The 13104-nt window shown below is 48.0% G+C and overlaps 1 protein-coding gene across 1 annotated transcript in view; it reads left to right on the top strand.

Moving 5' to 3' along the window:
- Positions 1-13104, top strand: part of COL27A1 (collagen type XXVII alpha 1 chain) — a 161223-nt gene that overhangs the window by 95181 nt on the left and 52938 nt on the right. Inside the window, exons 25-28 of the mRNA XM_054221069.1 lie at positions 3962-4015; positions 6873-6926; positions 7772-7825; positions 11060-11113. Coding sequence (XP_054077044.1) covers positions 3962-4015; positions 6873-6926; positions 7772-7825; positions 11060-11113 — 216 coding nt within the window. The remainder of the gene's footprint in view (positions 1-3961; positions 4016-6872; positions 6927-7771; positions 7826-11059; positions 11114-13104) is intronic.

Below are 13104 nucleotides of genomic sequence, written 5' to 3'. Positions count from 1 at the left end.
TTGATGCAGCCAAGAGGGGGGGCTTAATTATGACAGGGCTGGACAATAAATGGGGAAAGCCAGACAGGAGTTAGGAATTACAACCCCCCGGTCCCCCCCCCTTTTCCTTCCCCCCAAGCCCCCAGCAACTTTTTAACAATCTCCATCCCTTTTCCGCTATGCCCTTGGCTGGGGAATACAGCAGACTGAATCATGAGCGACATGCTGAACTCCCCATCTAATATAAATGTTTTACATTCTTTCCTGTATACTGTGGGCCTTTATCCGGGCAGCCACCGCTGCTGGGACTTCACGTGCATCATTACACACACTGCCTGGAGTTGTGTTTGATGCAGGGCTTCTTTTCAAGCCTGGGAACCCGGGAAAAATATGTTATACTGCAGCCATTTTAGTGTAATGGCCACAATTCATGTCTGCTTTGGTTTAATGTTTGCCACTGGTGGCTTTTCTGATTCTTAAAACCTGAATCTTTTGCTGCTTCTGTTCCCTTTAGTGTCTCTCCCCTTTTGGCCGGTGAAGAATATTGTTACCCAATCTCCCCCGGTTGTTTCATATACTCCCAATAATTTACCGAGATTTATTTTGCCTAGACGTATCCATCTTGATTTGTGTCTGCTTGCAGACACAGCAACGTTAGTTAAGTTACCCCAGAGCAGACAGCGTTGGCTGCAAACACTGCGGAGCTGCTGTGCTGGCAGCCCGGCCGTGTCACAGGGTCCCCGCTGTGCCGTCTCACTTCGGTCCCTACTTTGTCACAGTCACACCGTGAGGTGCTCTCTCGCTGGGTATGCGGGGAGCAGCAACATCTTCCCTTGGGCGGAAACATGATGTACCAGCGCGGACAGAATTTTCCCTGGTTTTGGAGTGAAAACTTTGGCTGTGTTCCCCTTCCATCCTGCCGTTCACCCACGCAGCAGGTGCCGTATTTGCCTCCACCCCGCCAGCGTTGGCCGTGCCGGCAGGTTTCCACACAAGCTGCGATAACAAATGGCACATTTGTGACAGCGAGAGGGGTCTTGGGAGGGCGCTGGGTTTGGGGGCTCCTTGGTTTGGGGGCTCCGGTCAGCACTCTGCAAACCATTCCTAGAGCAGCACCGGCTCAGCTGGGAAGCACAACCAACGTATCTCGCTTTGTGACCCAGATCCCTTAGAGACTTTTTGGGGTGGGAGCCAATGCTGCTGTAGAGAGCGTCTCAGGAGCGTTAGTCTTCAAGCCTGATTTGGGATATGCGATGCGCCTCAGAAGTGCTTTTGGAACAGTCTTGTTCTGAATGGTGACAACGTTCTCTGCAAGAGCAGGGCTGACCTGAGTAACCCAGAAGTATCTTAGAGAGCATCTTCCCAGGGAGAAAGAGAGAGTTCTGCAGATTTTATGAGAAATTAGAAATGAAGGAACAGATTTATTCTTTCTTGATTATCTTATTTTTGCTTAGCAATGCATTCCCTTGCTTCATCTCATTGCTTTGCCATTCTCTCCTCTGCCTTAACATTTGCCTTCTTCATGGCCTTGGGCTACTGGAAAACTTCAGTAACTGGATACACTTATCAGCTGTGTATCTGCGCTTGTGTCTCATCGAAAGGATAATTGACTCAGCAGCCTTCAGCAATGCCACCCAGTGGCAACCTTGCATATGCAGATCTTGCAGATTCGCCTGCTCTCCGTGTGGTTCCTGCGCTGGGCAATCTGCTGCGGAGTCCAGCGCCGCTCTGCTCCCACGCATGTCGTGTCCACACAGCCTGGCCACTATGGCACACTTCTGCACTGGAAAAGTTTCAGCTTTGGACACAGCAAAGACCATTTCGGTGCTGAAGTCAGAAGGGTTGGTGACATTGAGGCCCTGATGGGACAGTAGAGCTTTCCTGGTAGTAGATGTCTTCCCGTGGTTAATTGATATTTCCATCATGGCACAGTGGCATGCGGCTTTCCTGGGACATCATCTCTGGATGAATTGCTAACGCAGGCATCTAACTCCAGGCTCCGACATACCCGCTGAGCTCTTTGCTTTCTCTTATGAGTTTTTCCTAAACTCGTTTCACCTGGATGCTGCTCACATGCCAGAGTGTGACAAGGGCTCTGCAGCTCCCGAGCGCGGTGTGTGGCTGCTCCCTGCAAGAGGCAAAGCCAGCTGAGCGTCCAAGTGAGAGATGCTTTTGTTGAGCCCATCAGCATGCCTCAGTGAGGAGCTCCTCTCTCCAGTCATGTTCAAAGGACGGCATTTAATTGCACCATGTGAGGAATGTTAATGCATGAAGTCTCTCGGCATTTGGAGTCATCGTCAGAAGCTGTTCCCTCTAAAAGTCATTGGAGAGTGACCCACATTGCATTTTATGGCTCTGAATGGGTCTGCTGAGCCTCACACACGTGAGAATAGCGATGAGACTGGTTATTTTGCGCTACAGCTTTATGGTGGGAGCAGAACTTGATGGAGAGAGAGAGGCTTTTGGTGGCGGGAGGAGCTGCGCGACCTGCGAGTAGGCTGCTCTGTCGGTGCTGGATGCTCCTCTGTAGCTGGGGGGTGTCACTCTACACTCTCAGTGCACAGATGTAAACAGAACCACAGCGATCGCAGACTGCAGAGAGCCCCTCTACGAACTGCACACGTGTCAGGCCAGCTGGGGACGGAAAAAGCAATGAAGCAGCAGTACAGAGAGGAAACTTCTACTCCTTCTCTTGCCGTTGCCCCAGAAAGGAGATAGCAGGGTGAAAATCGCTCTCTTTTCTGAGACCACACTCCAGAAGTTGCCTTGCTCTTGTCCCCATTGTGTTTGTTCATGCGGAATGTTTTCTTGAGTGCATCATTTGAAAACCTCCTTGATGTTAAAGTGAAAAGGTGAGATGCGTTTGCGTAGAGGCACTTTACAGTTTATTATGAAGATTTCAAATTATTCTAAAAAAGAGGAAGATTAGGGTGATACCACTGGAGAGTCCATCTCCTGTCTCTGACTTGCTCAGCCGCCACCTCCCAGTACCAATCAGACTGTTGCCTAAAATCAAACAAGCTGGGGCACGGCTTCATTTGACGCCACCCATGCCAACTGTGGGCAGGTTGTGAAGTGTTTCAACAGGAGATTAATCCCTTTAGTTACAGACTCGTTGGAGGAACTAAATATAGATATCCGTCTCCTAATGCCCCTTGCTGGGACCAGGGACCAGGAGAATCATGCAGTGAGAGCGAGCGCCTACTGTGGCACAGGACGGTCCCTTTCATCTCTAGAGCCAGAAAGTTGGTAGGAAGGTTGCTGTATTTTAATTCTCAGGAATCTTAGCTTGAGATTGCATCTGTTCCCATCTTTCTAATTAAAAGCAGTTCTGTTTGTTTCTTCATTATCCCAAACGTTGTTAAATCCTGACAAATCCTGAGCTTAGACTCGTCTTTTTTTCCAAGATAGTTTCTGAGCAGTGTGACAGATCTGCCCTGCTGGCCCCTCTGGCTGTGTCCTCAGACCTGTATTTCCCACTGACATCCCAACAGCATGACACTGTCCAGGGCAAAATTAGGTTGCAGAAGCGTTGGAAGCAGGTCAGATGAACCCAGAGGAAGTCCACCCAGCACGGCAGTTACAATGATGGTAACTCTCAGACTCTGTGCAACCCAGGAGCTCCCACTATCGATGCTCTTGGGGAAGCGGCACTGACGTTTTGGGAAATGCTTGCAAAACAAAGCCACGCTATGGACTCAGCCTTTCTACGAAACGTGCTTAACTCATCCCCTATACTGTGTGTTGTGGCTCTTGCAGATCCTAGTGCTGCCGTTCCAGCTGGCGCCTAAAGCAGAACCAGCTGTGGAGTTAGACGTTCCCATGGCCGGGAGCAACTCTGTCCGCTCTGGTAGCCAGTAGGAATTACTGAGCGGTATACGAGGGATGCTGTGCTATTTCAACCAGCAAGGTGGACCAAAGAACTTGTTTACTTTCTCAGCAAACAAAACGGAAAATTAATTGTGCTTTTCTCTTTCCTCAGGGTCTAATGGGTTTTATTGGTCCAGTGGGGGAGCCTGGAATAGCGGGAGAAAAGGTAAGATTGCTTGCAACAAATTGGTGGTTGTAACTTTTGCAGGGTGAGGGAGACTGGGGCGGGAGGAATATTGTGGGGATTTAAGTTGTCGTGTCAGTGCAACACCCAGCTGGGAACGCAGCACATCTGAGCCAGTCTTGGGCCAGGCAAAAATCATCCTCTTTGGATTTAGGAATTAACATGCGCTTGCCCTCCAAGGAGATGCTGCCAAATATTCTCTGAAAGTGTAAGCTTTATTCATTCATAATCTGCCAGAAAGCTCGTATTTAACAGTCAGTTCAATTTTTTTTTTCTGGGAATGAGGGACCCATCAGCCCTGTGTTCCTGGTCAAGGGAGGAGCCCAAGGAGTTTAGGTTACAGCAGATTTGTGCAGGGATGTGCTCACAAGCCCATGCTGAGTTGCCAACGGGGTCACGCAGGACCAGGGCTGAGCCTGCACTGAACAGGAGGGCTCAGCAAATTCTTAGGTGCAGAAAAGGTACAAGAGTACGGGCACCCATCTGAGCAAAGGCTGTTCCAAATATTTCCCTTTTCATTTGGTGAGGACCATCCTGTCTGGCTGCCCCTGTGGTTACACTGGGCACCCTACTAAGGGCTGGTGCCCTCTTGTGTACAGTACAGATACATGCTGCTTTCAGGAAAAAAACTGGCTTTATTTTCCATAAAAATGTAAATGGACATTAATTTGTTTTCTATTAGACTGTAAAATTTTATTCAGGGGTAGCTTCCAAAGACAAATCATCTATGTCATTCATTGTATCTCAGTTGCAGACTGATGGTTTTCATTGGTGGTTTAATTATTCACAGTCTAGCCATAAAGATAGTAAAGAGCATAAAATGATGCATTCCACACATCAGTTCTCTCGCACGCTTTTATTACTTCAAGTCCTGTCCTCTGGGTAATGATGTCAAGACTCTGTGACAGTTACACTGTGTTCGCTGCAAATGCATTTTATTATTCGTCTGCATCAGCCTTTGGAAAGCGCTTTGCGCTGATGGTCTCTGGTGGGGCAGCAGCAGAAGCAGGCTCAGTCCAAACTGTCAAGGCACAGATGAAGTAAAAGGAACGATGTGATGTGGGCTGCGTTTTACAGGGGAATAACGAGGCTGCGATGTGTCCAAGGTGCCTGAGTGAGCGGTGTCAATGGCAGCTGCAGTCCTGAATTGAAGGGAGAATGGGGAGTTTGCCATGCAGGAGACATGGGAAGAATTTTTTCCCCACTCCAGCAAATTCACATCTGGCTTTATGACTCCTGTGACAGTGCCTTGACCACATGAGCCGTCCTCATCTTGCAGATTGACTCTGTAACACAGTGAGGTTACGTTGGTGTCCAGGCAAACCCAGGCTGTCCTTTGAAAATCTGCCCTAGGAGATCCTCAGCACAGCTGTGATTTCTATCAGACTTCTCCACCAGGACAAACTTAGGAATGACAGAAGTAACTATCATCAAAACAAAAGCTCAGCCAGGCCTCTAGCTGGCATCGCAAACTACGGCTTACTATGCTGTTGTAAGCTAAATGAAGTGGGAAATATGCTTTCATTAGACACAGCTGAGTCAGCAATCTCCATCCCAAGAGCTGCAAACCTTAAGACTGAAGCCAGTAGAATCCAAAGATTATCAAAGAGAACAATACAGTTAATACATACTTAATAAAATCTATGCATTCAGAGCAGGGAAAAAAAATCCTTACATTGGTTTACAAGGGCCAACTGGTGACAACACAAACTCTGGGGTTTGTTTTCAATAAGCTGCTTAGAGCCCAGAAAATATTTCCCCTTACGCTTTAGCTGTTGGAAGGTAGGTCAGATTTTGGGCGTAAACTACTTGGCAGCATTTGCTAACTCCTCCTTCCTCATCCCCCCAGGCACCCAAATGTAACACACCTAATTCCCGGTGTGTTACTGGGGCTGCGAGGGAGAGTACAGGCAGTCACGGTGAGAATTGCCACCGGCTCCAAAAAGGAGCAGTTAACATCCCATCGCCAGAGCCATGCCTTTCACTCGCCGTGTGTCATGGGCCACGGTGGTGCTCAGGGAGGTTTACACCTCGTCTCCTGTTCTTGGCTGAGCTGTGGGGCCAAGGATGTACTCAGGGGAAGGGAGATGTTCCGCATGCAGGGTTGAGTAAGACTTTGGGAATTAATAAGTGATTTTTTCAGTAACGTTCATTTTTTTAAAGCCAAATGGTGGCCTGTTTTAAAAGGGCTGATATCTGTAGGGTGGGCCATGGAGGTATCTGGCTCTGAATCCCTCGTAAACACAGGCCTCCAGATCATTGTTGTCTTCACTGTGGTCTCAGTGTAAGGCCCAGGATAGGGAGTCCCCCAAAAACACCTACAGTCTCCTTCTGAAAACACCAGCTGTCTGGTTTTTCCCAACTTGATTCCTCACTCTCAGCAGGACCTCACGGCCACAGCTTTCAAATCCATGCCTCTAAAAATGCCAGAATGTGTAGGGATTATGATACTGCAGAACAGAGAGGGATGTCATGCCTTGGGTGGGAAGAGCTGGAGATCTCCTGGGATCCAGTCCTAGTCTAGAGTTGAAGAGGGCCTTGAGCACATTTTTTCTTGTTTCTTGTTCTTCAGTGGTTTGATGGCAGTAGTAAAGTCCTCTCTCTTGGAATATGGAGGATTAGTTAATTCTTGCTGTAGTCCTTTAACTACTCTGATGAGATGGATACTTGGAAGAGGGTGATGGTTATTCGCTACTGGAAGCCCTTCTGGTAGAAACCTGATGGCAAAGTCTGCAATTTGTGGATCTTTCAGTTGTTTCATTGCTCTAGATCCCCATTGCTGCCAGCTCGGAGTGCTTGTTAGCAAAAGCCCTCACTCTTCCCCATGTGTCTCTCCTAGGGCGACCGTGGCTCAGTGGGACCCCCAGGCCCTCCAGGAGTCAAGGGGTCGATGGTAAGGAGTAAGTCTGCATTCTCTCGCTCTTGCTGATGCCTCTCTCTCTCTGTCCTAGCGAAGAGTACAGCTTCTCCTAGTCTTTTATTTACATAAATAAAATAGAATAGCTGCAAATTCTTCCTGTCTCTGTGGGGACGGACATGGCCATTGGATTGACTGGGGACTGAGGTTTAAGCTCATCCCAGCAATCTCCCCTTCAGGGGAAACACTGGGTTTCAACGTGTGTTCTGCAGTTCCATCAGCTGAGGACCTGTTGTGTCAAGTAGAGATAACTGGGAGCTACATGCTACGGCGCCTGAAGGATTGCCTGTTTCCAAGCATCCTGGTGGCTGAACAGATGGGATCCAGGAACAGGATGGGATCCAACAACAGCAACCCCTGTTCACGTCCCACCAAGTTGCCAGGAGCAGCGGGAGATGTGGGGCTGCTGGGGCAGCACGCTCATGGTGTTTTGCTGTGCTATGTGCACTGCTGTTTGGGGATTCTCATTTAGGAGTTTAATAGAGGGGACCCCAGCAATGTCTTGTCTTGCCCTGACACTTGCCTCCTGTGTACTGTAGTACAAGACCCAAAGACAGATTTTCCCAATTATTCAGCCCATTCTCTCCTGGGCTGTTCAGACAATCTAGCTGCTTATACTGCTAGTAAGGTTGGAGCTGGGCTTTTCGCAGCCTGGCCTTCTCCATCTGCCCCTGAGCAATTTTACCCTGACAAATAACAGACCTGCCTGACCTTGCAAGCAACCAACAATGCCTTTTTTTCTGTCTTCCCACTTGGAGGAAGAAGGGCTGAGCAGATCCCAGGAATTCACACCAGGCATGTTCTTCTTCCTTCCATTTTAGGGGCACCCGGGGATACCAGGAGGAGTGGGTTTTCCTGGGATACCTGGACCAACAGTAAGTAGAGGCTATCACCACCTTGTAATACTGTACGCCAAAAATCACCATCCCCTACCCTAGGCATTCATGGGCTGAGTCAAGCAACTGTGTCCCAGTTGATTTGAACAAGAGATAGGGGTAAAGGGATGGGACACAGGTGAGAGCAGCACGGGATGAAATGCTGAAAAAAATAATTGGTGGTAATCCAAACTTCTGTAGCTCATTTCCCTAACGGAGGGTCCAAAACTCACAATCCAGCCTCCATCTTTTAGCGGGCCACGAGTTCACTAGCTCAAGGCGTTACGCAAAGCCCTCTCTTTCTGCTAGGAATTGTTGGTAGTAGCAGTGGTCACATTGTACGATACAGTGGCTGCATCGTGCGTTTGCGGAGCCCCTCGCTGGAGGGAGAAGGGCAGCAGAGCAGCTGCCCCCAGATGCACCCTCCGCCTGGCCGGGCTCATCTGGTACATGTGCAGCTGCAGCTGGAGCATGCAATTGGTGTGGAGGTAGATTTTAGTGTGGCTCCAGTTTCCCACAGCTGTTGGTTCGACGGAGCTCCGGCTCTCCCAGCAGCACAAATGCTGCTGCATGTCGTTTGCTGGAACCAACAGAAAGTCAGCTCTGGGTGGGTACAGGGAATGGATTTTGCTCAGTGTGTGAATTCCCACAGTGTTGTTAATTGGGAGGAAGACCACAGCAGTGAAATGCCCAGGCAGTGCCAAAGATTTGGCCTCTGGATCAGCGGCAGCTCTGCCCAGTGCAAGACGCTGGGGGATGCGCTGGGCCCCCCAGACACAGCCATCTGCTGCCTGGGGAGAGATTTCACAGTTGCAAGTCAACGGAGGTGAGGGGAAGACAAGGTCTGAGGTCAAGCAGCACCTCTCAGTGACCCATCCCTAAATGAAGAGCAGCAAAGTGGCACTGGCCAGGCCCTTACAATAAAAGGAGCACGATGCTGCCTGCAGCCCCAGCAGTGAGCTGGTCTGTGGCCCCTGAGAGCAGCACGTAGATTTGTTGTTGGCAGAAGTCTAGGAGGCAGCTGGATATCTCTAGCTGTCCCTTTTTTAGCAGCTTTCCCAGCCCGTTAGCTGCTGCATGGCTGAGGAATGGCCAGAGCGTTAGGCAGGCCCCCAGCGTATTCCATGCTGTGGGCGCTGGGGGGGACAGCAGCGCGTCCTGAGCAGAGGGAGGTTCTGCAGTGGCCCTGCAGCAAAGAGCTCCCCATCCTGAAGCACTGTCTGGTGCACCACTGACTACTACCTTCAGTTTTGTCTTACTTCACTGGGGCATGACAACAACAGTATGACTAGAGACATCAGCTCTGACTGGAGATGCCGAAACCTCTCTGCAGAGCTCTGGGAGCTGAGACCGTCCCCAGGTCCTTCTGCTTCCTTCAGTTCCCTGTTCTCCTGCAGGCAAATAACTAACAAGTTCATCCAAGCAAAATGTTTCCTCCAAGACTGCATTTTAAAAAGTTATAATTCAATAAGTCAAACTTCCTCACAGAGCCAGTAAATCAGATAATGCCCTAATATCAAATCCCCGCTCATTAACTCCAGCTGTTTCTGCCTGTTTCGCCATGAAACACTCATTATTTGCTTTTCAAGCCAGACCTGAGGCATGCTGTTGTTGTTTGTCCTAAACTGTTAAAATCTTTGAGATTAAGCTCTCCAGTGAGCCTTAGCAGCTCTGATGGCTGTTGAATTCGAGAGAAGGTGATTGGGAATGAGGAGCAAAGGTTTAGTCAATGGTAGGAAACTCTGCCTTCGTTTCAGCTCACTGAGGCTTGTGAATTCCTTTTTCCCCTTCCTGCTCACCATCGTGGTACATCTTTTGTGTTAATACACAATTTTGAAAATAATGTATGCATATAGGTATATCGAAAGTCACTCATCTTCTCCTGAACAGTTCCTTGAAATTACCAGCATGGTATCTAGTTGCTCCCTCACCATTTTGCCATCACAATGAATGTTTCTGTGCTTGTATCTTCATAAGGTATTTGGGATAGGCTGGGACTTCCAGGAGGATATTCCAAATACCAACAAAGAATTTCATTTCAGTATGTGTTTATCATAAAAATCTCTATAAAACAGGCATCTGACACATCTACTGCTTGTCTGTGCCAGTCGCTACTGACCTCACTGGCAAAACCGAGATTTACTGGGATTACAAATATAGTTACAGTCAACTAACTTTTCCATCTTGAGTGAGAACAGCTAAGCGTTTGTTTTCTGAACTTACATGCCATGAAGAAAGATACCTCGGTTCCAAAAGCAAAATCTTTATTAGTGGCAGTGGTACAAGCAGTAGGAAGATCACAGTCCAATTTTGTTCTAATCCTTGGTGGAGTTTGCAGGGTTGACAGTTGGTAAAAGCTATTAATATATAAATAGCAAAACTTCATGTGGAATGTTTGAGGGAGTAAGAATGGAATGTGTCATTTTGAGGTTTTCTTTTCTGACAGTAGAAAAGCATTAACTTCAAATATGGGCTCTTAAAGTTATAATACAGAAATAAGTCCTGTTAATTGAACATATCCTTTAATTTTTGAAACTGATAAATATTGTCACAGGGAAAAAAAAAAAGCTGTTTAATTTTTTTCTGCTTTTCCTGTGTGCACATCACAGGATCAAGTGTGTACAAATCCAGGTCAAAAGAGAACCTGAATCCTTTCTGTGAGTGTAAAAGAACAGGATCACATCCACAACACCAACAGTCCCAATGAAATTAGCATCTATCTGCCAGTATGAATATTTACGCAGCACTAACAGGGCAACAGTTACTTGAAGATAAAATCAGCATTTGGCTGGAAAGGTCAAACTTGGATACCTAAGATGAGGTGTCTGTATTTGGACAACTGAAAAACAGATCCCGGTTATTATTATTTTTATACAGATACTGAAAAACAGCTGCTTTTAATAGCTTCGGAGGGAATTCTGGATGTTCAACTTCTCTTCAAATCACACCACTTACACAAACAACAGGCTGCAGATATTTAAGCGTACGAACCTCAGCCAGGATCCTTGGCCTAAATGTTCATAATCCAAAGACAATCAGTGAGTTTAAAAAAAAAAGACCATTTAGAGACAAGTAAATATGGTAATGTCTTTGGCAAGAGTTTAATGAACCAACCTGCTGGTCAAGGGTCTGCGTCTGAGGCCCCTGCAGATCACGTAGGGATGTGGGCTCTTACCGACAGCTGCTGCCTTCCTCCTCCTCCATCTTCATTTTGTTTCCCTTTTCCCTTTCCAGGGTCCGGCAGGAGTCCGTGGTGCGCCAGGGATAAGAGGGATGAAAGGCCGCAGGGTAAGCACTTTTATCCCTCTCCTTTTTCAGCCATTGGAAAAGTAATCCGGTGGATTAATTTGGGGTGTGAAGAGGAGCAGCATTTGGGGTAGCACCTCCACAGCCATGTTTCTGCTGTGCATAAAGACTGTGTTCGTTGAAGCAAGTCTTACCAGGGATGCGAACGCAAGTGAGGTGTATGGGCAGAGGGGTGTCCCAGTGTAGAGTTTGTGGTGGAAGTGGTCCAGCTTGTCTTTTCCAACCACCTGCAATGTCATAAGAGGGTTTACGGACTCTTCTGGTGAGGATGGTGAAGATTTAGTCATCTGAAGATGTATCTGGGCTGGGGAAAAGGGTGCAGGTAGAAGACCAGGAAAGGTGCCTTTGCTGCCAAAGGAGAGAGAGCAGCTGAGATGTGAAATGTTGTGATTTAACCGGAGGCAGAGAAAGCAGCAAATGTTCTGCCGTGACATAGAATGAAGAGACGAGGCAGGCAGAAACAGAGCTGACAAGGAGCCGAACAGTCAACTCTTTCCATGTCTTCACTTTAAGTCTCGCACGATTAATATTTTCTGGTAACATTCCACAGGGTTGTGAGAAAGGTGTGTTTTGCATTGTCAGTATGTCAAACTCTAAGCATGTCTTGTGTCTTTCTAGGGGTTTTTCGAGCCCATAACACAAAGCCCCGGTTTTATCTGTACGTATCTAAACAGTAGCACACTGTAAGGCATGTGTGAATCCTCGCTCTGCCTGGAAAGAGCAGACCCCAGCTTAGTACTGGGTAACGCTAGCATCACTGACAGTGCTACAAGTACAAGTTACACTAGATAAATATTTCCCAAGCGCTCTGTGTCAGTTCACGTGTGGTTCTTCCTGCTCTGTTTGGGTGACAGCCGACAGCAGAATGACCTCTAGACCTGCCAAAGCTGCTTGTTTTCCTGCCTGTGACATCCAATCCATATCCCACTGAGCTCCTCAATCTTTCCTCTTCTTCAACGGGACATTTATTGCAGGAGCATCCCTGCTTTGGGTTGTTTTTCCTTGTCCAGCTGCTTTACAAAGTATTAATAGCGAGCACACACGGGTTCTGCTGAAGGCCCCAACAACAGCATATTTTGCATTTCTCCCTCCAAGGACCTTATGATATCTGTTTCCATGTTTCATTCTCAAAGATGTAGTCTAGAGTAAATGATACGTTTTACCCACCCCAAGTCTCTCCTTCAACTGCAGCTCCTGCTTGGGGGATTCCGGACAGCCAAGGATCGCATGTGTTTCCCTATGCCAGGGCTAATACGGGCTTTGAATAGCTGGGACTGGCAAACAGAAACGGAATTACCAGTTAGAGAGCTTTATAACCACAGAGTTATGTACCCTGGAACTGCTTTAAGCTTTAAAAGCATAGCTAGAAGGACACCAAGCCCAGCAGATGCATATCAGGGTTCAGCTTTTAACTTGTGGCTGGGAAAATCAGCTTCCTTGCTGCTCTTCTCTTTGGTGGGAAGGCCCATGGATCTCATTCCCTGGCTCCGCTTTTAGAGGGTCCCCTGGGGAGCGAGGTTTCTCTGTGCTACACAGCAGCAATGAACTGAGCTGTCTGGGACATCCATGGTCATGATGGATGAGAAACTGGAGGCACTTTCAGGGGAGGCTTTGAATGGGTGGCAGAAAATATCTCAAGGTAAAACTACAGCGCAGAGCTGAACGGGAAACGCCTTCTGAATGAATCCAGGCTGCCAACTGTGTGGGCTCTTGGAGAGGTGAGTCCTCCAAGGGGATCAGACATTTCTGCCAGTGCCTTTAATGTCCGCGATGATGGAGAAGGAGTCCCAGCACTGCGTTCCCCCAGCTACCAGCCAGGGATGCTGGCCACATCCCCCCGGCTCCGAGCCTCTCCTTATGACAGGCAGTCGCATACAACTGCGGGTTTGGCTGTTGGGTTGAGCAAGATTCACTCACATAAATCTTCTCCGGCTTCTTACTTCTGTGTTGGCCTAAAGTCCTCAAGCCACAAG

Source organism: Rissa tridactyla, chromosome 14 (assembly GCF_028500815.1).
Source record: "Rissa tridactyla isolate bRisTri1 chromosome 14, bRisTri1.patW.cur.20221130, whole genome shotgun sequence".
Taxonomy (NCBI): domain Eukaryota; kingdom Metazoa; phylum Chordata; class Aves; order Charadriiformes; family Laridae; genus Rissa; species Rissa tridactyla.
This window is presented reverse-complemented; position numbering and strand designations above follow the sequence as displayed.